Here is a 27,534-nt window from a genome sequence, read left to right as displayed (position 1 = left end):
CAATTTTCACAACACCATTTCTTGAATAGGGTGTCCCTTTCCTCAGTTTATGTTTTTGTCTGCTTAGTTGGAGATCAGTTGGTTGTTAAATACCTGGCCTGACATCTGGGTTCTCTATTCTGTTCCAGTGGTCTGTGTTTCTACTTTTTACACCAATATCATGCTGTTTTGGTTACTGTAGTCTTATAATATAATTGAAATTCAAGTAATGTGTTGCCTCTAAATATGTTCTTTTTGTTTAGGATTGCTTTACTATTCGGACTCTTTATTGGCTCCATATGAATTTTAGGATTTTTTTTCTAATTCTATGATGAATGACATTAGTATTTTGATAGCAGTTGCATTTATATGTAGATTGCTTTGGGCAATATGGTCATGTTCATGATATTGATTCTTCCAGTCCATGAATGTAGGATGTATTTCCATTTGTTTGTGTCATCTATGATTTCTTTCAGCAGTGTTTTGTAGTTCACTTTGTAGAGATATTTCACCTCCTTGGTTAATATATTATTAAGTTTGTTTTTGTTTTTTTATAGCTGTTATAAAAAGGATGGAGTTCTTCATTTAATTCTCAGCTTATTGATATACAGCAGTGCTGCTGATGTATATACATTGATTTTGTAACCTGAGACTTTACCGAATTCATTTATCAAATCTAGGGGTCTTTTGAAGGATACTTTAGGTTTTTCTGTGTATAAGATCATATATCATTGGCAAACAGAAATAGTTTGACTCCCTCCTAAGGAAGACTTTTTCTTTTTTAAAGGAGAAGACTGACATAAGAACAAACAATTTTACTGTTAAAGTAATTAATTGATCTTAGTATGAATATTACTTCATTTAAGTCAACTGGCCACTTTGAAAGTTGTATAAAGTCTTTCTGGTCAGTAAAAAATTGAGATATTTCAAATGCCTGTTTCTACTAATAAGTCAGAGTACTAATGTAGTTAAATTGGCCTATAGTTCAATTCATTGTCCCTCCATGGAGTTGTTTACAAATTCCAAACTATGATTAGTGGTGTGATGAAATTTTATAAAGTCTTTTAAGTATTAGTATCTGAGACAGAAAAGTAATAATATTTACATTTTGAAAATATAGTTTTAAAAAGCATTTAAAAGATCATCTGTTGTTTTTTTTTTTCAATTTGGGCTTAAATGAAAGTTCATTCACAGTTTTTTTCTTAGTTTTAAGAAATGCAGCATAGTTGGACTAATTTTGCCGTAGTGCAGATATACAATGGTAATTTTTATTGAATTTTAAGTTCTTCGAAATTTCTCCTGCTGGAAACGTGTTATCGAGAGTCTCCTTTTTAAAAAACCTTCTGCCAGCCAAAGGTTCTATTACTGTTTATTCAAATTCAGAAACCATAAAATATATTTTGTATTACTAAATTACTTTAGGATTTAGCATAAAATTTTTTGGAATTTAGGCCTTTGTGAATAATTATTTTCTTGATTAAAATCCATGTAATAATATTATTTATTTATATGACACTGCTTTTTTCAGATTTCCTTCATGTGTATTGTCTTATTTGCATATTCCAATAACCTGGTGATGTGGACTAGGATGGTCCATTTACACACGAGGAAACTGAGACTCAGAGAAGTTAAGTAACTTGCCTAACAAGGATTTCCTGGTGGTATAGTGTACCCTGTTCTATGTCTGAAACTTGTGCTATCTGAAGTCACATGTTTAAATATTTTCAGGAATATGTAAGTTTCTATTTCTCCCTGCAATATGCACATATGTGCATATACATAATTACACATGCATAAGCATGTTCATGTACATGCATGCTTGCACATGCACACATAGATGCTCTGGGTTGTACACCAACACTTGTATGTATTGATTTGCTTTGATTTGTGTAAAATTAATGTTACTTGGAGGCCAAGTCATAGAAAATCTTACCATCATTTATTTTAATTTAATTATTGCTTATGAGAAGAATTTAATTATTAGAACCATGTTGAAACTGCCATCACTAAAATGACTTGTGCCAAAAAAAAATTTTTTGAAAAGAGCATTTGCTGAACACATTGACTAAAGAATTCAGTATTTCTTTGTTTTCACATTGTTTTTCCAAATACTATAAACAATCTACATATTTAATAATTCTTAAAAGAAAGTGCCTCTCTAGCATTCTTAGTAGTTAGTATGTTCATTGGCATTTGTCCAGTATGGGTTATGTGAATTTCTTGATAATGTAGATAAAAACTGTTTGTCTTTTTAAAAAAGACGCTGACAGATTGGCATTTTCTCAGACAGAGACCTCTGTGAAATTAGATTTTTGAGATTAGCTACTTGTGTTAGTTCAGCCTTTCTATCTGCAGATAGATTAAGTGACAGTTTTGTTGTACGTGACTTGGACTATGATTAAATACATCCTATGTTACACGTAAGAGTGAAAGCTATTCATCACAAAGAATGATAAATACTCCAATTATTTAATATAATTGAAGGACATACTTTAAAATAAGAGAAAATAAATTTTACTTTTATGACAAGTAAAGATTTATTTTGTGAATAGGAAAGGATTTAAGCTACAAGAGGAAACATTTGCAGAATTAGGCAGAATGAGTCATCATAGTAACACCAATACTTCTGATAAAATGGGAAAAGATATAAATTTATTGCAATGCATTAATTGTTTTGTTTGTGGTAAAACTTTTATTTGCTTCTGAGAGTTTTTTCCCTTTTGTATAAGCCCATATAATAGTTACCAATAAAACAAAGTAAGTGTTAGCAGACAGATACTTGACAGAGCTTCACAAGACAATAATAAATCAAGGGGTTTGGTAGGAGACATGTTTGTTAAAAAATGTTATCTAACTATAAGGTTGCACTTCTGTATTCACAGTTACATGTTCTAATTTATTTCAGGTCTGACAAATGTATCAAATGTGGTAGATGTCTAGTTGTCGACATGTTAGACAAAAAACATGTAAAGCCTTAGAGAAGTCAGTGATATAGTCTTGAGTGATTCAGCACACAATGGTAGAACAATAGCTTGCCTTAGCAATTACAAACATTTCAGGGACATTATGAACTCTTTTTAGTGATTTTTTTAAATATCCAAATAAACTTGTCATACTGGCTCATCCCTCTCTTAACATTTACCTCACTAATTATGTCAAAGGAGCGTGCCTCTGTTGTCAAATGTGTGCCAGGTTGACCTTGTTTGGAGGCGCAATATTCCCAAAGGCTGAATCCCATGAATTGTATATATAGTGAAGGTAATTTAATTTAATTTTTTGTTTTTTACATGAATCAATGTTTTTGATTAGGATGATCTTTTAAAAGTATACTTAGAACTTTGTGTTTTTAAGCATCATTATAAACCAACCTTCTTGATCTTACTGTGGATTAATGCTATTATAGTTAGCCCTCTTATATTTGTAGATTTCAATTTTTCTTATATTTGTAGATTCTCTTCAAAATCTCTATCCAGCAATCCCTTCACTTCACGGTTCCAATTTTACTATAAAGAATTATTCTATTGCCACGTGAAATTCTTAAACCTCTTTAAGAAGTTTCTCTTAAAATGCCTCATTTTCTCTCTTAAAATGCCTATATTTTTTAACGCTCTTAATTTTCTCTCTTCTGGAGTAAGAATTTGCTTCTTGGCCAGTGTAACACTAATTGAGAGGTGGCAGTTGGGAGGGAAAAAAATGCTTATTTGTGTGTCTATCTCTAATCGTGCTGTCGAGTCATGTTTTTTGAAGTAAGTGGCTCCAGTATACTCATCTGTAAAATGGTATTACATTATCCATCTTTCAGGTTGTTGTAAGAATTAAATTGACTTTTTTTTTTTTTTTTTTTTTGAAGTGGAGTCTCGCTCTTGTCGCCTAGGCTGGAGTACAATGGCACGATCTCGGCTCACTGCAACCTCCTCCTACCAGGAGCAAGCGATTCTGCTGCCCCAGCCTCCTGAGTAGCTGTTATTACAGGCACCCACCAACATGCCTGGGTAATTTTTTGTATTTTTAGTAGAGACGGGTTTTACCATGTTGGTCAGGCTGGTCCCAAACTCCTGACCTCAGGTGATCCACCTGCCTTGGCCTCCCAAAGTTGACTTTTTAAAGGGTTTATCATATGTGAGTGCTGGCGCATAGTAATTGCATAATTGTATCTGTTATCTTCCAAGTTATCCAGATGGCATGCTTTGTGATTATTTTTTATTTCACTTCTCCACTCACCACATCTAATTCATTCTACTTCTATGAAAAAGCAAAGTAGGTATTCGTGCAGGTGGGCAGGAGACAGAATTGTTTTTGAAATCCGTCTCTGCCACTCATTAGCTGTACCTCAAACAATTTACTTAACTCTTCCTAAACCTCCCTTTCTTTGTAAAATAGTGATGATAATAATAGTGACTTACCTCAGAATACAGCTTTGAGAATTACTGAATTAACTGAAAGTGTGTATGTGTGTGTTATTTTGCCTATGTATAAAATGAATGAATGGTACAGATAAAATATTTAGCATTGTGCTTGTCATAAAATAAGCTTCAATAAATGTAACATACATAGTCGTTATTATTACTCTTCATTCCTGATGCCCATTCAGCCTGTTGTTTCTACTTATCTGGGCGCTTTACGCTAGTGGAAGCCTTCAGATCTTCACTATTTTCTCACACCCTACCAGCCATGTAATATTGTGAGCAGTTAAATATTTTTTTGTCCTTAAGAAATTATTTTTATCTGTATTCCTAGGTATTTTATTCTCTTTGTAATGATTGTGAATGGGAGTTCATTCATGATTTGGCTGATTGTCTGTTGTTGGTGTAAAGGAATGCTTGTGATTTTTGCACATTGATTTTGTATCCTATCCTCATACTTTGCTGAAGTTGCTTATCAGCTTGAGTTTTGGTGCTGGGATGATGGGGTTTTCTAAATATAAAATCATGTCATCTTCAAACAGAGACAAATTGACTTTCTCTCTTCCTACTTGAATTCCCTTTATTTCTTTCTCTTGCCTGATTGCCCTGCAGAACTTCCAATGCAATGTTGAATAGGAGTGGTGAGAGAGGGCATCCTTATCTTGTTGTCTTGTACTGGTTTTCAAAGGGAATGCTTCCAGCTTTTGCCTATTCAATATGATTTACTGTGGGTTTGTCATAAATAGCTGTTATTATTTTGAGATATGTTCTATTAATACATTTTATTGAGAGTTTTTAACATGAAGGGATGTTGAATTTTATCACAGGCCTTTTCTGCATCTATTGAGATAATCATGTAGTTTTTGTCACTAGTTCTGTTTATGTGATGGATTATGTTGAACCAACCTTGCATCCCAGGGATGAAGCCAACTTGATCGTGGTGGACAAGTTTTTTGATGTGCTGCTGGATTCGGTTTGCCAGTATTTTATTGAGGATCTTATCGTCGATGTTCATCAGGGATATTGGCCTGAAGTTTTCTTTTCTCTGCCCTGTTTTGATATCAGGGATGATGCTGGTTTCATAAAATGAGTTAGGGAGGAGTCCCAACTTTTCAATTGTTTATAATAGTTTCAGAAGGAATGGTACCAGCTCCTCTTTGTACCTCTGGTAGAGTTTGACTGTGAACCCATCTGGTCTTGGGCTTCTTTTGGTTGGTAGGCTATTAATTACTGCCTCAATTTCAGAGGCATTTGGTTTGTTCAGGGACTTGACTTCTTCCTGGTTTAGTCTTGGGAGGGTGTGTGTATGTGTCCCGGAATTTATCCATTTCTTCTACATTTTTTAGTTTATTTGCATAGAGATGTTTATAGTATTCTCTGATGGTAGTTTGTATTTCTGGGGGATCACTATGAGACCAGAGACCATATCTACTTTGGCCCACTGTTGCATTTCTAGTTTTTAGAAAAATGCTGTGGATATATTAGGACTGTCATAATTGTTTGGGAATAAAATTTGACAAAGATGGGACAAAGCAAAAAAGGGAGAGAAGACATGAGACATCTTGGCATGTTTGACAATTTCACATATTCTATAGGGCTAGAAAATATGTTGTAAAATTCATTTTTGAGAGTAGTGGGAGATGATATTGGAAAGAAATGCAAAGGCTAGAATATGAAGAATATTACCCATTGTGCCTAGAAGTTTAGACTCTATCCTGTAGCTTTGGACAGCCATTGAGGGGATTTAAATGCAGATGTGACATGCTAAAATTTTATGTAAGATAGGATAGCCTGTTAACAGTGTAGTAAGAAAAATTAGAAGTGAAATTAGAGGAATTGGTGTGAATTTTGGGCCTATTTCAATAGTAAAGCATGGGAATATGGGGGCTTAAATTAAACTGGGGGTGCAAATATTCAAGATCTGGTAAAATCAACAGGATTTGGTAACCAGTTGGGTTTGAAGTATATGTGAGAATGAGAAGACAGGATGAACTGTGAGTTCTGCTTAGCATTCAAAGATCAGTTGAATTGTACCCTCCTCCAGTTTAGTCCATCTTGCCACTGACTGGAATACATTTCTGGTTTTTGACTCCTTATGGAATGTTATGTATATCTTTCTTATATTGCTGATTTTTTTTTTTCTTTTTAACTAGGCTTATAGCTGTTTGTTTCCATGTCTAAAGTCCCTCACAAGACTGGAAGGCCTATAATGTAATATCTACCTGTTATGTATCTTCTATACTGAATGCTCAATAAATATACAGATGATTAATTAATGCCCAACATTTTTAATTACCTTCTGAAAAGAAAAATCCATACAGTTAAGCATGCGCTTCTCACATTTCAGTACTCCAAAATGAAACTAGTTGCAAATAGGTGAAGTTTAAGTGAAATTTTTACAAAAGCACTTTAATTCTACAAATTCAAAATTAGCAATTGCCAGAAAATATTCATAGGATGAAGTTTTAAAGTGAAGTCAGGCCATATTGTTTCCAAATTAAGATGGGAACTTACTATTAAAAGTCTTCCACAGATTGAAAATGACTAATCAACATTAGGAAAATGAAATTGGAAGATCTGCCCTCATACTGTTTATGGCTAAAAATGTTTTCATGTTCATTTTTGACAGTGTTGTTCCAGTGTGAAAATTTCAATGATTAGAATGATTGGATTGAAAAAAATAAATAATTATCTAGTCTCTGCAAGATGATCTTGGGCAAATGCCTTGATTTCTGTCAATCTCCAACTCCAGAGAGGAGTCTGAGATGAGTCTTAAAGGATATCAAATTTGAGAGATATGAAACTATAGAGCTATGTATTCTTTAGAAAGGTGGAACAGTATGTACAGTAAAGGAATTAAACGTGCATTATTTCCATGGGTCCTGATTGCTCTAACCACCTATGAATCTATGATTTTAAAAATCATTTTTAAATTTCAAAATCAAATTGGAATCTGTAACCTGTCAGTAAGTCAGTCTTCATCAGTAACTGTTACAGATAATAGGTGGACATTTATACCAAACCATATACAAAATAATTATCTTTCTTGGAGACTTAATTAGCAGGTTTGAATTAAAAGACTTAAAAAATTAGATTGGTAGAACACTGGTTGTTTTTAACTGTATTGGAAGAATCATTGTATAGGAACAATGTTTACCTATGTATCTTCATATTAAGAAAGAGAAAACTTTTCGAAGAAACAATTGTTTATATTTCAATGTGATTATATAATTTCAGTGGGTAAGTTTTAGGAGATGATATAGAAAGGACATAGGATCTACATTTTACTATTAGCTTTGCCCCAGCTAGCTACCAGGTAACCTCTCCAGGCCTTGGTTTCCTCATAAGTAAAAGGAGGGGGTGGAATAGTCTGTTATGTCCCTTTGACCTGTGAAATATGGTGTCTGTGTCTGTCCATATTTGGGATAAAATGACATTTAGTTGCATGTGATTAAAAATAACTAGCCTATTTGTTTTCTTATTTCAAATGTAAAGGAGAGTGATCAGCAAATAAAAACATGGTGCAAAAGAGTTAAATAATAAAATTAATAAGAGATCATTAATTGTGTTCTAGGAGAGATCTATTCATTAATGAATCAATTGGCAATATTAGGAATACATTGATGTTAAATGACTCTAAAAATCTTGGACATCTCGAGCTGAATTATAACTACTTTATATGGTCCTGTGGTAATGAGTCTTATATTTTGAAGAATGTTTCTAGACTCAAATGCACAAATGAAAATTGTTACCTTTAACATAGTTACCTTGGGAGACTGAACTCCTTTATTCATATCACATTACCTAGCACCTACTGTTTTGCACTGATGCTGCCGTATTAAGTTGGAGGTAAAGTTGGAGGATTGTAGAAATCAGGAATCATTTTCCTCAAATGCTGGTTTGTAATTTTTTTTACTTTAATTCGCTTTCATTTTGATTCTGAACCCCGATCATGTCTTACATTTTTTGTTCTTTCTTTCACTTTTGCCTTTTCTTCCTCTTTCTCTCTTCAGAAAGAACAGAGAATTTAGTGTTGGCGAGACCTAGTTTAGAGTTCCCTTCCTCTCACTTACTAGTAATAGGATCTTAATCAAATCACATTTTCTCTCTGCATCTGAGTTTTCCTTTTTTTTTTTTTTGTAAAAATGGATATAATGCCAGTTGTCTAATTCCCTCATGGAGCATTTTTCAGTGGAGTAGGAAAACATCGATGCTTGGTAAACCGTAAAGCAGTATGCAGATACAGACTTCATGACTTAGTAAGACAGAGAGGTGTGTGAAAGAACACAAGTTTTAAGCCCATCTTTATTCAATTCCTGCATTTGCCACTTACAAGTTTAGTGCAGTCTTAGTTTGTGAAATGTATATATGACATCTAATGACATCTCCTTCGTGATTGTAATGATGACAAAAGGTAATCTTTATAAATCTCTGTGAGATAAACAGGGGTACCTTTTATTCCCATTTATTCTTAGATGAAACAATTGAGACTTAAAGAATTCAAGTGATTTGTTTAGGGTTATACAGGTTTTCAGTTAAATAACCAGAATAAACTTAATATTACAATGTGAGTTTTGTTTTATGGATAAATTATATCAGGTAATTTCAAAGAAGGAGTTCCATGTATGTTTGGAGCACAAAATATACATTTGAAATAATGTATAGATGAGATCCATAGAGGGGTTACTTTGAAACATTCAGATTTATTTGTTCTTGTGCATTTCTTTGTTAACCACAAAAATTGACCAGTTGCTTTTTTTATTTGCAACTCATACAGATTTTAAACTGTGGTCTTACGTTAGTGACCTAGAGGAAGGTGAAAACTAATTGGCTTCCTTTTCAACTGTAGTGCTGGTTGGCTCATGAGGCCTAGATGTCACTATTACATGTGATGAACAATGAATACTAGAATTGTAAAAGTGAGAGTTGATGGCTCCAATCACATATTAACTCAGGACATATGGTGGGTTTCACCTCTAGTTTCATAAATTCCATTTGTCTGCAGCTTTTTGCTTTCTGTGTTACACTTGACTAGTCGTAACAGATTTTTTTTCCCCCTGTGGAAACTTTCTTGATTGTCAGTACATCTACAAGGGCATAATCATGATATATTACAAATAATCATGTAAATTATAGTCTCTCACATTTTTCAGAATATTGCTAATGATGATGATTTTTCTTTAAATACTGATTGGGACTTTCTTGTCTTGGAATAAGGGTAATCATATCTAAATTGTTTTATTTAATCTACTTTTAGTTTAAATCCAGAGTTATAGCAAGGCTTGGTATTAATACCATGACAAGGAAGTAGTTTATGATTTTGCCTGGGAAAAAATTCTTCGGTTAAATTATGTTGAACTTCTTAAAATTTTTAAATTGATGTAATGTATAGTGGAAGATTTTTACCAATTCATAGATGTGTAAAATAAGTTACTGGCAAAGGAAATTATTTGATCTTGAGATTTAATTGTTTCTAAAAATAAAAAGATATTGTTTAAAATGGTGAAAAATATATTTAGCCATGCCTTTTATGGTGACAGTGATAGAAGTACAAAGTTAAGTCACACTAAAAAATTTGTGTTAAAAAGCAATGCTTGTACATTTTTACCACATTTACATCTTTTTCTATTTTATGTCCATCCTCCAAAATTTTGATCAGAAGATTTCCTCCATGTTATTCTTTCAATAGCAGGCTAACTTTTATGAGGACATGATCAGAGGATGGGACTCAGCATGGTAGATAGGAGCCAAAAAATCAAAGCATAATTGTGTGCCCAGTTTCCGATCACTGTCCCTGAAATAAGTGGAAACATTCAGAGCAGGGAAATATATTCAAATCCATGGCAGGAATTTCCCTTCTTACATACTATGCACATGAACTTTAAGAAAATTGTATGTTTAGGTATTTTTAAATCTAGCCAATAGACTTGTGTTATTTGTCATTGTAGTCAATATTATTAGAGTAATTGTTTTTATTTTCATAACACCAATGAAGTTTACTGAAAGGTCCCATTAAACTAAGAGCATAACTTGAAGGGAATATGTGGAGAATGTCTGGACTTGCAAACTAGTCACAATCAACTAACTAGTACACACATGTATTTCTTATGATCCAGGTCTGGTTTCTTGCTCAACTGTGACGTGACTTTTCTCTTTAGAGTGTGGCCAAATAGCCAAGAAATAGATTCAGATTCAATTAACCATACTGTATATCTGGAATGAGCCAAGCGTTGAGCGATATGTACTCAAGTACATCCTATCCTGTTGTCCTGGCAAAATTATTACTGGCAAATGTTTCACTCTTAAAAGTGTTTTGATTTACACAAGAAATGATATGTTACCTTACCAATTAGGCAGGTGGTGATAGTATCTTCTTTTCTTCTTCATTTTTTTTAAAAAAAATGCTAAAGACACTGAAATTTTGCAGCTTTAAGTAACTATCCCAAAGACATAAATACTTCATGTCAAACCTAGAATTTACCCTATGTGTTTTGACTTGAAAAGCTTTTTTTTTTCTCAGTTCATATTTGTTATTTTGTTATTACAGATATAATCTGTAAGTTTGTCAGTTTTCAAGATTTTATCTGATTTGTCCTGTGCCTATTTATTATTATGGATGTTTATTCTCTCTATCTCTCTGTCTTTTCTCTTCTTGAGTATCATTTTCATAGAAAGCATTAAGAGAAATTGAGATAAAATGAGCCACACTAATTGTAAGCCATCTCCAAATGAGAAACTATTGAAAATGTTATTACCAGCTGGATGCTGGAAAATGTTAAAGAGCTGGGGGCACAACAGTGTGACCAGTTTGACCTTATAGAGAGAAATATAAATTTGTCTTGAATTAGCCAGTCTGTGTCAGAGGTTATTTTACTGATAGTCTGATCAGTTCTTTTAGACTGATCACTCATAATTGAGCCAGATCTCACATATAACAAATTGAACCATAGGCAAAACCATTGTAATTATTTTCCTATTTACTGTCAACTCTGAAAATCATTGTGTGCTTCTAGAAATTGAGATAGTTGTCAAGAATAAGTTTTGTTTATGCTAAGTTATAATTTTCTTTTTCTGTGTTTGCTAGATTTTTCTAGATATGACATTTGGTTCGGGAGGGCACACAAAAGCCATTCTACAGAAGGAGTCAGATATTGTTTTGTATGCCTTGGACAGAGACCCGACAGCTTATGCATTAGCTGAACATCTTTCAGAGTTGTATCCGTAAGTAATACCGTTGCATATTTATTTGATTTTGGTTCTTAGTTTTACAGAGCTTGGCTTACCACTTTGGAGTTTGTTCTGCTTTGCATGGGCTATATTTGACTCCATTAAATATTTTCTCAATTTTTTCCTCCAAAAATAATTAATGTAAGTGATATTTTTAGTGCCACTTAAAGTAATGCTATTTTTCAGTTATCCTTTCTGAATCCATAAAAAGAAATACAAAAATGTCTTCCACTTACAGGATTGAAAATGTTTTGGAATCCATCCACAAATAATATTTTGACAATAACTCATAGTCAAAAAATAATTTTTAAACATTTTTATGAGTTTATTTGTAAGAATTTAGCAGAGTAAATAAGTATGTGAGAATTCTATAGAACTCATGGGGACATATATATCAACATAATATACTTGTTTCCTTTGAATTTTCTGAAATTCACAAATCTAGAGTGATCCATCCTTCTATCAGAAAAAGTGATTTATAACTAAAGAACTTTTTAAAAATATAAAATATTACATGAATGAGTGGTAAAACCATCTGCCTTTCAAGAAACATTTTGAATTAGGGAGTAGAGTTTACATGATTTGTTGTTTAAAGCCATCATTTTAAAAGAGAAAAATATCTTGGAGCTAAGATGGGTCACTCCAAATACATAAAGAACTGTTTTCAGGAATGGGAAATTGTTTTATTCTGTCATTCATCAGAGACTGGAGTCAAGAAAATAGATGGGAATTTGAGAGGTAATTTTGACTTAATGTGAACTATAGTTCACATCAAAAGTTGAAGTTTTGACTTGATGTGGACTAGAGTTTTTACTAGTTGTAGCTATTCAACAACAAAATGATCTCTTTGGTGAAGTTCCAAAAGTATGACCATGGAAAAGTTTAATCAGACACTAAGAATAGAAAGTTTAATTCGTCATCTAGAATAGTATTTACAGTCTCTTTCTGGTCCCAAACTCTTTGCAAATCTAATGAATGTGATTAACTCTCCCCATAAAACTATAAATAAATACACATACGCTTTTGTTTGCAAGATCACAGAATTTATGGAGTCCCTGAAGCCTACCATTTGACCCCAGATTATTTCATTTCTTCCAAGAATAATATGAAAATGTGGTTTAATGACATGGTACTAATTTTTAATATTTTAAATCTATCTGTCTTCTGCAGTGTAACTTAGATGTACCTTCTTTAGTAAGATGTTTTATTAGAGCATTCGTATTTGTGAAACATTGTATGAGTTCACTTGGTTATGATGTGAACATGCATGAAGTATAGACCTCTTTTATACAACAGTCCCTTTGTACCTGAGGAGAAGTGGATACCAAAATCCATGGATGCTCAATTCCCTTATATAAAATGGTGCAGTATTTGCATATAACCTACACACATCCTCCTATATAATCATCTCTAAGTTACTTACCTAATACAAAGTAAATACTGTTTAAACAGTTGTTATGCTTTATTTAGGGAATAATGACAAGGAAAAAAGTTTTGTACATGTTCACTACAGATGCACCTACCTTTTTTTATGATCTGCAGTTAGTTGAATCAATTGATGTGGGATCCACAGATAAAGAGGGCCAGTCATATTTTACTGTCATAGAAAAACTGAATTTTCCTAAGATATTGTTGTTTCTTAAGGCAATGATTCCCAATCCAGTGATTTCAATGGCTCTTATTCCTTTAAACACCCCACTTTCTCAAATGTAGCTTAAGGTTTATAAATTTTACCATATGTAAATTTTATACCTAACAGGAACTATCAGGCTGTATATTCTTTTCAGTTTATAGATGTGGAAACTGTTAGCCAGAGAGATGAAGTGATTTGCTAGAAGGCATAAGTGACTTTATGGGGACAGACCTGGGACATGTATTCTAATCCCTAGCCTCACAATCTCATTTTATTAAATATTACTGCTTTGGCTCAAATCTTGAGACTTTTTTTACTTCATTGACAAAATGATTTTTTTGTCAAACAAAATAAATTAGATAAGAAAAAGGAAGCAGATTAGAGTAAGCCGAGAAGAAGGAATTAATACAGATAAAAGCTAGAATCAAAGAAACTATAAACAAAAAAAAAGAAGAAAAAAATGGAAAGGATAAAGAAATCGCAAGACATCAGTCTTTGAAAATAGCAAAATCACTTTTGAGCCTGATTTCTAGAGCTAAAATGTGTGTTTAAGATAGAGAAGGAAGACCAAGCATAGACACAAGATAAGTTCATCATACGATAATAAAACTGCAACTCTCTGGTAACTTGCAAAACCTAGATGAGATGAATGATATCCTAACAAAATATAAATTATTAAAACTTGATTAATAGTTATAAAATTTGAATGTCATTACCATAATAGAAATCAGAAGGTAGTTGAAGTATATAGAAAAAAGCACCCTGACCAAATGGATTTGCAGTTATTTAATTCTTAAAAAAACAAAAAAAGGTAATAGCAATGCCTTTTACACTAATCCTGACCATGGTAAATTTGGAAAATTATTTCAGTTAATATGAATCTAGCATAATTTTAATACCCATCTTTTTTTTTATTGGCGATAAGTTTTCACTGTTTTGCCCAGGCTGGAGTCCAGTGATGCCATCATAGCTTACTTCAGCCTCTGCTTCCTGACCCTTCTGCCTCAGCCTCTCAAGTAGCTGAGACTACAGGTATGCACTTGTCTAATTTTTTATTTTTGGTAGAGATGAGGTCTCCCTATGTTGCCCAGGCTGGTCTTGAACTCCTGAGCTCAAGTGATCATCCCACCTCAGCCTCCCAAAGGACTGGGATTATAGGCATGAGCCACCATGCCTGGCCTAATACCAAATCTTGATCGAGATAGTATAAAAAGGAAAAATGTCTAAGTTTGCTGAAGTATAGAAATACAAAAATTGAAAAGGAAATACTAGTATATCTAATTCACTTTTCATTTAATTAAAATAGTGATACCTGTGGCCTAATGAAGTTTATTTCATGAAGATGGGATGTTCCATGTCAGGTAGTTAATCAATGACAGGTTGATAAGCATGACAATAATCAACTAGTTATTCTTATTAAAATTTCATTTAAGGAAACTACTTAAATGTAAAATATTCTCAATCAAGGACAAGCAGTATTTTCCTAAAATGTGAAGTACTATAACTATTTAAGACAAAATTAGGATGTAAATAGGATTTAACTTCTATAAATAATATTTCTCAATTTTTTTCAAGATCTGACAAATTCTAATTAGAATATTCTTCTTATAATGATTTACTGAATAGTTAAAAACCCCAAATACTTATAAAATTAATAAGATGATGTTTAGCTAAAAATTTAAAACTCTATTCAGAATAGAAGAACTCTAGGGACAACAAGGAAGTCAGCCCTTTCCTTTCTATTATAAGGGTCACAGCTGAGACCCCTATAACAAAGAGAGGTTGACAAGAGAAAAGAATAACAAATTTATTTGATCATAGTTTTACATGGCACAAGATCCTTCAGAAAGAAGATGCAAAGATATAGCGAGAACTATCCATTTTTTATGCTTAAATTAAATAAAGTATGGAGAGCATGTAGAACTATGATTGGACAAAAAAGGATATATGGTCTAACACTAACTGACTGAGTTGGGGGAACTCAATAAGGTCTCTCTATGCATCATTCCTTTCTCCTGGGTATGAAGGTAGGACCCCTGTGGAATGAGGGTCTTAATTTCTTTATGGTCATCTATTCTATTACACAGAAAGAAGTGGGGGAAGTTAAAGTAGTATTTTAGGCTTTGAAGCTGGCTTTGGAGAAAAAAGGTTTCTATGGGGGAAGTTAGAGTAATATTTCATGCTTTAAATCTGGCTTTGGAGGAAAGGGATTCTGGTTTCTATGACCCACACTGGGGGGAAGAAGGATTCTAGTGTGGCTTGTCTCTGAAGAGAATGAGAGACAGGAGGGAAAGAGGTGGTCAGAAGGTAACTTTGCTTCTAAGGCTGCTTCTTAGGCTTTCACTTGGGGCTATTGCTTTCAGAGCCCCAGCAGTACCTAGAAAGGGAAATGGGAAAAAAAATATTCTATTCACAAAAGCACCTAAAATTATATAAAATATTTAGAAATAAATTTAACAAAAAGCACACTTCCAAGTGAAAGAAAACTATAATTTTTTGAAGGGCATGGAAGAAGATTTGAACAAAAGGGAAGACATATTTGAGGTAGAGAGAATTAATATTATAAAAAGAGGATGGAGTGAAGAGGATCATGCCTGCAACTCCACCACTTTGTGAGGCCAAAGTCGGTGGATCTCTTGAGCCCAGGAGTTAAGAGACCAATCCTGACAACATAGTGAGACACTGTTTCTTACAGAGAAATGGTGGTGCGCACCTGTAGTCCCAGGTACTCAGGAGGCTGTGGTGGGACTCAGGAGGTTGAGATTGCAGTGGGCCCTGGTCATGCCATTGCACTCCAACCTTGGTGACAGAGCAAGATCCTCTCTCAAGATGGATGGATGGATGCATGAACGCATGGATGGATAGACAGATCAGAGAGAATACAAATAGAAAGAGCTAATACTCCCAAAATTCATATATACATGTATTGTACATGTAAATTACTTTGTTTTTTAAATTTGGATGATGTGATCCTTAGTTTATATGGGGCAAAAAGTGACAAGATGTTTTTTGAATTAAAAAGTAAGAGGAAACCTGCCTTATTAGATGTAAGATTACACTATAAAATCACTGTAATGAATCAATACAATATTGATACAAGAATAGGCAAGTGGATTAGTGGAGGAAAGAATCCAAAAACTGATACTGCTAAATAAAGGCATTTAATTGAAAATAAAAATATTTTAATTCATTGAGAAAATGGTGCATTATTAAAAAATGATGCTGTTACAATGCCTGTCAGACTTGAGGAAAATAAAATAGACCCATATTAAAATTTGGATTCAAGAGTAACTTCTAGATGGTGTAAAAAATTCGTGAAAATTTGAATATACAAGTTCTATGAGAAAATTGGAGAGACTATATACACAATCTAGGAGTGAGAAACTTCTTAAGACTAGAAATCATAAATCTATAAATATGTTTATGTAATTTTAAAAAACATAAAGCAAGAATAGTTTGCTAATTTCTAACAGCTAATTTGAAAAATAAATGTTAGTAATATAGAAGATGGGAAAAAGATTGATATCTATTATATAGGATAAGTTCTTACAAAACTAGAGAGAAGACAACAAAACATACAGAAGGGTGATTCATAGAAGATTAAACTGAAAGGATGCTCTAATTCAGTAACAATAATGAGAGCAATCAAAATAATAATGGTGCAATACACTAAAAAGCATAATTTTGCTAGTGAGGATATACAGAAAAATATAATTTCATCTATTTTGGGTGGACATCTTTTAATATAAAACACATAATCTGCCTAGAATCTATTCCATCTAAGTAAAAGAATATCTAAGGAAACATGTTTTTACATTTCTTACAAACTTTATGCATACATTGCTTGTGTGTATATAATCATGGAGAACTTGAGAAAGACAGGATTAAAAATGGAGGGAGGTTCAGGGAAAGAGAAAACAATGATTAAGAAAAACCCAGAGATTTTATGATGACATCTCTGCATATTTATGCAAAATAGAAAATTCACAGTAATACTATATATATAATTTGTTCATATCCACATATATAGTAGTAAAATAAAGTATGCATGAGAGAGAAAAACACGCATTTGTGTTTGGGAGTATTTCTGGGAATAATGGATAGATGGATAGTTGGTTGAAAGGGTAGATAGATTACATATCTTCATAAAAATATTTATGTAATTGCACCCTGTAGCAGAGCACACAATGAAACATTTCGTCATTTTAAAGTAAACACCTTTTGAAGAAATATAGTAATTTTTTCTTTTATTTATTTTGCTATTATTCTAAAAGAGGAGTTAAGTTTCTCTTAAAAAAAAATCCCTTGTCCTTTACTCTGTCAAAACTAAGTCAGAAATAGAAACTAACATTTTTACAGAAACTGAGCAATTCATGGGAAGGCTGAGTTTTAGGCTAACCCATTTTAGCTCTTTCAGAAAAGATGACATGTCAGATCACCTGTTGTTTGAAGACTGAAACTTTTTGCTATTACCTCTGAAGACTGTATAAGAGGAAACACATTTAAATTGGAACAGTGAGGTGTTGGTTGACTTTTTAATGTAGTGGAAGATGGATATTGGAAGACAATTTTAGAAACCAAAGTTTTTTATCTTCTGAATTTAGGAATAATACATACTATGTATACTAAGTTCACAGAATATAGATATGTATAAAGAAAATAAAAAGCATTCCATCATTTTACTATAATTTTAAGTGGTTTCTAAAAATATAATAAGCTGTTATTTTCAACATTTCATAAAAGAAGCTATGTGTACTGTGGTAAATTTATAATAAAAAAATATAAACTCACCCATAATTCTACCACTTTAAGTAATCTGGGTTAGTGATTTTGTGTATTTCATTCCATGTTTCTGATCGTCAGTATTTCATTATGTATACTCCTTCCTGTTTGAATTTTTTTTGGGCACTTTCACTTTTTGTACTTGTAAAATGTTAGACTATCATGGCAAAGTTTAAAATCCATTTTGATTAATTGTATTAAATGCGTAACTGCCTTATAAAGAAATGACATCTTTATTCTGTATCGCTATCCAGAAGCCTGATGTATCTTTCCACTTATTCTGGTATTTTGTGTTTCTTAGTTAATTTTTTTCTAAATTAAAATTATAAAATGCAGGAAAGTACTGAGAAAAATATTAAAATAATTCATAGAACTAACACCAGTGTAAACAGGTTGGAATACTTCCTTCTAATTACTTTGGTTATCTATGCATATATGTTCATATATGACACATGTATATATATTTTGCTAAATGAATTCTACTTATATATTATCAGCACATTCCTCTTTAAATTATTTTAAAACACGATTTTATTCGTTGTAGGGTATTTTTAATCATATAATTGTAACTTAAATTATTAAAACCCTAATTCTTATATACTCTTATCTGTATTCATATTGTTGATAATTTAATAAACAGCAAATATCCGATGTGTTTTGGGCAAACAAATCTGAGTATGTTTTCTTTAAAAGGGTAATTATATCAGGATACACCATTGTTACTTTATTTTGTATTTTTAATTTTTGTGTTTTATTGAACTTTTATAATTTCTTATGTCCATTATATATATTTGATTTTACCTCTTCACTAGTGATTTAGTGACATGCCTTTTATTTTTTTAATTTACTCATCACTGACTTTAGTATTTTTTAAGATAAAAAGTATTTAAATACTTTTTTAAGTATGCTTTTAAAATAATATTTATTGATTAACCACTGTCATGTAAGATGATAAAGTAATACTCCTTTATTTGTTTTTTTTTCTTCTTCTGCTACCCTACTTCTTGGCTCTTTAAATACTGTCTTGGGATTTAGATATTAATGTCTACTCTTATGATAACTATTAGTTAGCATTTACACTTTTGGCTGTATTATCTAAAATAATTCTTTATAGTTAGGCCATTTTAATGTATTTCAATGAGCCTACTAGCTGTTTTATAATACTTTCAATTCCATTTTGCATTCCTTATGTGGGTTCATGTCTCAGTCAATTGATTACATCTTTAAATAATTTTTCTGTAAACATGCAGAAAGGATACATCTGAGCTTTTGTTTACCTGAGAAAACAGTGTTTTTCATGCCTTCTTACATTTGCAATAACTTGATAGAGTATAGAATTTGGGGAATTTTATAGATATCACTCATATTCTTCTGGTTGTAGTTTTGTGGAGAAGTCTGAGGTCAACCCAGTTTTTTTTTGTTGTTTGTTTCTTGGAAGTCTGTTTCTCACTTGTTCTTTTCACCCCCAGGCTGGATGCTTATTAGATACAGTTCTTTGAAAATTTTTGATATTTATAAATTGTACTAAGAAATATTACTGATTCGTCACTTTTAGTTAATTTTCTGTATACTCCATGAACAGTTTTTGTCCTGTGGATCAGGTCTTTCGTCTACAAAGATGACTTTTTGTTTTAGTGACGTCTCCACCCTTATTTCTGTTTTCTGCCTTGTGAGCCTTCATTATTTGTTGGTTAGATATATATTATCTATCCTGCATGTCTTTTATTTAATCTCTTAGTGTTTTCAGCTATTTTCACTTTACTGCAGTATTCTGCAAAATCTCTTTGAGATTATTCTCTGGGTTAAGGATTTTATTTTCTATAGTGTTGTTTATGGTTTTTACTGTCAATATTGTTCAAGGTTTAATTCTGCTAATTAGAAGTTATCTTTGCTTAAAATCTTTTCTTATTTAATTTGTTGACTTTCTCCTTTCTGCCAAATTATTTTTATTTCTTCTTCTGTTATCATTTCATTTCTATGTTTTCTTTGTGAACAGAGTATATACATCAAGGAATAGGTTCCTTCTGGTGCTGTCTTGTGTCTCTGAGGCAATGGGTGTGAGCAGAACATTCTTAACCTTCTTCCTAACTCGCTCCACAGCCTTCAATCAGGGTTCTAACTTACATTTGGTAAGAAGAGTTAGGTTTTCTGTATTCTGCCATATCCTTGGAGACTACTTTTAGTGATTTATACTATTTGAACTTCCATTGTCTTTTTTGTTTTCAGAAAAGATTAAACAAACAAATTATATTACTGTGGAGCAAAAAGAGGGAAGCCAGGTAACATAGTAATATAATTAGAGAGTTATAAAACTGTTTATTCATATGATATAATATATTCTAAACTACCCACATTATCTAAGTTGTGTAGTCTTATTTTCTAGCACTTGAAGTTTATCATTTTCCTTCTCTTTCTTTTAAGCCGCCATTTTAAATTTTCAGTCATATTTACACAGGAAGCCAGAACAATGGCAAGTCTAGAACTCAGCATCAGGTTCGCTGCTTATATTCTTTCTACACCACTACAATATTATTCAAGAAGCAATTTAGTCACATTGTTGAACAGAGTCAAGACTGAAACCCAGGCATTTTGACCCTAAGGCCAGTTTAAAAATCTTATAAAAGAATACATGATCTTAAACAGCCCTATCAACCTAAAATTTAGACTTTTAGGATTAGATATGAGACACAGTTGTTATTAATCTTACTAACCATGGGAGGTCAGTTCTGTCATACACTGTCAAAAGTGAAAGAATTTTCACAAATATAAACAAGCATGAAAAAAGACAACTTGCAAAAAATTAACTAGACCATTTTGAACTATTGATGATGATCTGTTACCTGTTCGTTATTTTTGGTAACACAAACATTACTAAAACAGGATATTGTATTTTGCCCCATTTAATATTATTAAATATAACCTTTGCTCAGGAGATGTTAGCCTTGTAAGCTAAAGCTGTTTGTTTGAGGAGGTAAAACTTGACTCTAGTCTACCAAACATAGTCCCAAGGCTTGAGGAATATGTGTTTATTCCATAAACATGTATTGTACTAACTACTTTTCAGGCAATCTGCTAGTTCTGACGGTTCCAGAGGGATTAAGACCTATAGCTATGCCTTCATAGAGTTTACAATGTAAGCAGAAATTAGATAGAAATTAGATAGAAAACATAATTTTACAACTAGTTATTTAATTAAAATTGTGATCATGGCTATGAATGAGTAGATCTAAGGAATATGATATCAGGATCTAATCTAGTTTAGAACTTCTAGGAAGACTTCCAAAGTATGTGAATTCAAGTTAGAACCTGAAAGATCAATGATTGTTAGCTAGGTGAAGGAGAGAGGGATGATCTGGCAAGAGAGAGAATTGAGGTGTTGAAAACAGAATATTCAAAGATCTTTGGCAGAACTGAGAATGGCATATTGAAAGAACAGTAATGTGAATGGATGATAGAAAGGGAGAGGAATGGCCAGATTGGTAAGTTAGGGCTAGGCTATACAGGACCTTGTTAGGGATTTTGGACATCATGTTAAGAACAAAGGGAAAGCACCAAAGTTTTTGAAACGGGGAACTGACATGATCATATGTGCATTTTCAAAGGAATAGTCTTTTTGCTTGGGTGAAGAATGGGTAGGAGGAGGGCAAAATTGGAAAGGATTCAGTGAGATCAATTAGAAGGCTAGGAATTGCTGCTGTATCTGAAAGCTGAGGATAGTTGGGCCTAGATTTTTGTTTCCTGATCATTCTATTAGAAATTCTACTTTGTCTTAATGATCTCTGGCTTCCAGTTTTAATGGTATTCTAAATAATTAAAACAATTTTTGTTTTCCAAGATAAAAGTATGTTTTGTGTTTATAAGTGAAACTGAAGTTAATATTATGACACTAAATTTTGTGAGACCCTCAAGAATTCCCATTCTTCTGACTTAGCCAGTATAAGGAAGGAGACAAGGAATAAGTTCAGTCTTACCATGTTCTCAAGTCCAGCATGTATTTTTATTCTTACAGAAGACTTTCGGTAATTATCTTTTTCTCAGAATCTCCTCCCTTGTTTGTAATCAGTAAGGCTTTTTCATGTCTACCTCAAGGCTTACCCGCTTTAGTATCTGACTGCTCTTTTCCTTCTTTTCCATATAATTCTGGAACCAGACTGCTGAGCTTTTTTTAACTTCAACTCTGCTATTTACTCAGTATAAAACTTTGAATAGGTTACTTAACCACTCTGCTACTCAGTTTTCTCATCTTTGAAAATAGAGATAATAATAGTACATACTTCCTAGAAATAATAGGATTAGGCTTAGAACACTGTCTGGCATATCTTTTTAATGAGTCATGAAACCATTTTGTTGGGTCCTGATCAGAGTTTAATGGAATGGAATAAGAATATCATAGTACATCATATGAAGTTAAATTAAGTATTGTTTCTAAAGAAAGAATTTTATGTATACATATCTACATATACATATGTATTATAAGTTTCTGTGCATATGTGACTGCAGTTAAACTTATTGTTGACTATGTGTCTTGATCAAAATTTTTTGAAAACCACCATGCTATTTGACTATATTTCACATATATTGTTCATATTGTATATTAAATGTTCATTGAAGAAAAAAACTATGTCTAACACATGTCATATCCCTACTTGGATAACACATGTCATATCCCTGCTTGGATATGTTATTTTTTAATTTTTAATTTTTTGCCAAAAACTTTGCAGACTTACAAGGTATCTGAAACTTTATTTCTAGCTGGTTCCTCCCTCTTTGAACTCATCTGGATCTGGCTTATTTCAAATGTCCATCCCCACAGGTGAGAAAGTAGTTTAGATTTTAGAATCAAACAGTCTTGATTTAGAGTCTTAGTTCTGCCTCTTTCTAGCTATTAGATTTTTAGATCAATGACTTAATCTTTCTAAGCCTGTATTTTTATACCTTTAAAATGAGGTACTATTAATACCTACCTTATGGGATGTTATGAAGATTAAATAAGTTTATGCAATTAGATTGTATATCATAAAATTGTTTAATAAATATTAGCTATAGTTGCTTTGTTAGAATTATCATGTAGGATAATACATAGTTTATTAATTATTATTGTCATTATGCTAAGATTTTGGAAAGTTTCACTGGCATACACCAAGATGATGATTGGCAATTATTTCCTGTCTTTACCTGCTTGGTTCCTTAATATGCACAGATAGAATTGTTTTAAGATTTGAGGCTTGGGACACCATTCAACTTCTCTCACCTTGCAAAGTGCTGTGGCATCTGCCTTTTGTTATAGACTTTCTTCCCTTGTCAGTGTAAATACTGAAGGCTGTATCTGTGCGGTGGTCTGAATATTGGTGTCTCCCCCAAATTCCTGTGTTGAAACCTAATAGTATTAAGAAGTGAGGTCTTTGGGGAAGTGATTAAGTTATGAGTGTTCTACCCTCACGAATGAAATTAATGCTCTTATAAAAGATTGCAGGGAGCTGCTTTGTCCTTCTGCCATGTGAGGACACAGCAAGAGTCTCCCTTTTAAGCAGAACACATGCCCTCACCAGACACTGAATCTGCTGGCATTTTGATCTTGAACTTCCCAGCCTCTAGAACTATGAGAAATAAATTTCTGTTTCAATAAATTACCCAGTCTAAGATGTTTTGTTATAGCACCCTAAATGGACTGAGACAGCCTGTCACAGTTACAGACACTCCTGCACTGAGCTGTATTATTGTCTTCTTTTAACCCCAGACTTACTTTTTATTGATTGTGGTTTTTTCCACACTTCTTGGCTTTAGATAAAAATAACTAATATCATACAAATGTCATCAACCACTCAGAAGTTCTTTCTTATCTGTCTTCTATTCTTTGACTCTATTCTATATTCATATGCTGCTGGATTTCTGAAAATTCTGCAAGGCTAAATCTTTAGTCACCTTCATTACCTGTACATTTAAATTCATTGTCGACTCTTTAGCTTATTACTGACATGAGGAGACAGAATCTGTAAGTATTTATTTTAAATAAACTCTTTTGACAAATACAAATTTAACTATAGACCTATATATTATTACTAACACCTCTGTATCCATTCCTAAGTACTGTTATATATTTGTTCTTAGAATATTTGGCTTAAAAGTTTGAAAACTGATTCATGAAAGTCAACGTGTATATTTGAAATGCAAATGATATTTATATTATGATAACTATGAGAAAATGAATTACCTCTTCACAAACTTGAGATAATCCATTTTTATTGCCTACGTCATTTGAGCATATCCATATGGTACAGGATAAGAATAGCAGCTTGTTCAGTACAAGAATGACTATACCTAGAAAGACTTCATTTTATCTTGGGTAAATAGTACATATTTAGAGACATGTTTTATTACATATGAGAAAATTTTAGTAGAACCCTTCATGTTTGGGCTTCTGAGTTATTAAAAGAATGAAAACAATAGTTGTATTTTCTCTAAATCATCAACTAATTAAATCAAATGAGTTTGCTGTAATTACATGTATAATCCTCCTGTTCTCGACACCCCCATTTTTGCCTGATATTTAAAGTAAAACTGAGACAAACAGCTGCTGGATTGGATTATCTACTTTAGTATTTTATTCCTTTTTTCCTGAGAGAATACAATCTAAATTTAATACACAGCTCAATGTACATTTTAGTGCCTGCTGTGTATGGGGAAATAGACTTGGCGTGGGGAATGCTCAGAAGCTCAAGATAACACCTCTGTACCACAAGATAGAGCTCATTATCTAATAGAGAGACAAGTAAACCTCTATGAAATCAGGTAAGTAAATCTCCTTGCAGGGAAAATACCAAACACACTCTAAATTCAAATTTAAATTATTTGAGGAATATACATTCTTATTTTCTCTGTTAGCATTGTTACTCATTTAATTCAATTCCAGACACTGTTTTGGGGCAGATATTAAGTCATATTCTGGTATTACAGCTGAATAAAACGGTCAACATAATGCCTTCTTACTTTATCAGGAAAGACAGATAATTAACAAGTATTTATTTAAGATAAGTGTCAGGACCCCAAAGCATTAAATACCAAGACAATATGCTTTAAATAGCATGGAATAACTATGTTATTTAAATAAAATACCATTACAACAAATAATTACAAGAAGGAAGATTACTCATTATATAGGACACATTATGAACATTTCATTGGACAAATAAAATAATAAGATATCGCTGATTAAGATATCATTGATCAAGTTAAGTTAGCTATTCAAGGAATACTTCTATAAAACAGGCTTTTTTTCCTATGGTAAAATTCTTACAGTTTTCAATGGTGCACCATTACTTTTATAATAAAGTAAAACTTTTGTGCTTACCACAGGAGGCCACTGAGGATATGGCCTTTCTTTTCTTCAGATTCATCTCTTATAACTTTACAACAGTCTTCTCGTACCCTCCTTGAAATCTAAACTACTTTCATATTAACTCACAATGTTTTGTCATACCTCTCTTCATGTCAATGTGCTGTTCATTTACCTAGTACTCACCCCACTTATGTTTCAAGACTTACCACTATTATCTCTGCAAAATCACCCAGATATTTCCACATTGATTGAAATTTTTCTCTTCTGTTCCTCGGCACAACCTGTGCTACCTTTATCCAAGCTTTTCATCATTCTCTTGGTTTATTTCCATATATTATATGCTCCTTGAAGTATTGCTATGTCTTAACAGACTTTGTACTTTCAAACTTTGTATAGTCCCTGGCATATAGTACATGCTCAATATCATATGGATGGATGGTTAGATGAATAAATGAATGGATGATTTTTTTCATTTTCTATATCAAATGTATAAAATAGAAATTAGATATAATGGGCTGAGTTTATCTTAATTTGCATTTTACAATGTAAATAGAACCTTTAAAAATATCCACTAAGTTCTAGAGAGAATTGTGGAGTAAACTGTAGATTCACTTCCTTAGTAAATATTTATATAGAAATGTTAAGTGATAAACCCTGATTAGATATACCATATCATATCTTCTAATGAGCTCAAATCCTTACTACTAGCTTTTACTATGGAGAAACTAGTTTTCAGTACTCTTTCCACTTGCAGTCCTGTGCCAAGGGAATCTGTATGGGAATTATGTATATTATCACTAGAAAAAAGATGCTTAGATACTCTATTTTATAAATAAACTTATTTTTGAATAATGCTAGTCTGTGTTCACTGAATCTAAAAAATTCATATTTGTCATGCAGACTCCTATATATAACATAAAATTAATCATTTCTTTGAAAGAAAAAAGGTATACTATATAATATTAAGTTATTATGTAATAAAGATATTAGGATTCATGGAATAATTTAAAAAGTATTTTTTATATGAACACTTTTATTTATTTTGTGTCGTAGCAGTTTTCATATCAGCAAGTATATTAAAAGGAACATATTGTGTGCAATGTGTAGACTCAGTGTAGAATTGTCTACACTAAAATTTTGCAATGATATTGGTTAATTGCTAGATTTCAGGCACCTTTCTAACATCCTTTTTAGTGAGTGTGAAAGGGTTTATTTGTAAGAGATATTGCTACTGGCAGAATTTTATCTTTTTCTCCTGGAATCTCAACAGCTACTCCCATGTTATAGGCATTCCCAGAAAGCTCGTCAAAGGATTTCCACCCACACTCTGAATATCTAACAGGGCTTGACCCATTTTTTTTCTCTTATTAATATAGCAGCATACACATCACGAAGAAAAATAGAATAAGAGTTAGTCTTAGCTTGGAATTTCAAAAAGTTATCTACCTGTATGCAAGGAATTGAAGTCTACAACAAAATTTGCCTTTTTTTAAAATTAAAATTATACCCTTAGCAATCTAATCACATTAAGGAATCACATCTAATTTCATGAATATAGTTTTATTTTGAGTGGCTTAAAATGTACATTTGTATTCTTTTTTTTTTTTTTTTTTTTTTTTTTTTTTTTTTGAGACGGAGTCTTGCTCTGTCACCCAGGCTGGAGTGCAGTGGCGCGATCTCGGCTCACTGCAAGCTCCGCCTCCCGGGTTTACGCCATTCTCCTGCCTCAGCCTCCCGAGTAGCTGGGACTACAGGCGCCCGCCATCTCGCCCGGCTAGTTTTTTGTATTTTTTAGTAGAGACGGGGTTTCACCGTGTTAGCCAGGATGGTCTCGATCTCCTGACCTCGTGATCCACCCGTCTCGGCCTCCCAAAGTGCTGGGATTACAGGCTTGAGCCACCGCGCCCGGCCCATTTGTATTCTTAAATGCAGTGAATATAAATGCCAAAAATGGAGTGCACTATAAATCAGGAGTTCTTTGTACTCAATTTTTAGGACACAATGTACTGCTTAATAACATAGATAATAATTAAAAGAAGACTAAAACTTTGTATAGTAATACTAGTAGAATCCTTTGGAAGTAATCAGGATAGTTATAAGACAGAATAGGAAAATATATGTTTAAAGTAATTTTGCTTGTATAAATGATTACATTTCTTTGTTTATGCAAACCA

General features: G+C 32.5%; 1 protein-coding gene across 5 annotated transcripts in view; it reads left to right on the top strand.

Annotated features, from left to right (window-relative positions):
• METTL15 (methyltransferase like 15) overlaps window positions 1–27,534 on the top strand; it is a 474,150-nt gene that overhangs the window by 98,838 nt on the left and 347,778 nt on the right. For all 5 annotated transcript variants that reach the window (XM_033208108.1, XM_033208107.1, XM_033208106.1 and 2 more), the window contains exon 4: window positions 11,467–11,603. In XM_033208108.1, coding sequence (XP_033063999.1) covers window positions 11,467–11,603 — 137 coding nt within the window. The remainder of the gene's footprint in view (window positions 1–11,466; window positions 11,604–27,534) is intronic.

The sequence above is a fragment of the Trachypithecus francoisi genome, unplaced genomic scaffold (assembly GCF_009764315.1).
Source record: "Trachypithecus francoisi isolate TF-2019V2 unplaced genomic scaffold, Tfra_2.0 Lachesis_group8, whole genome shotgun sequence".
Lineage (NCBI taxonomy): Eukaryota > Metazoa > Chordata > Mammalia > Primates > Cercopithecidae > Trachypithecus > Trachypithecus francoisi.
This window is presented reverse-complemented; position numbering and strand designations above follow the sequence as displayed.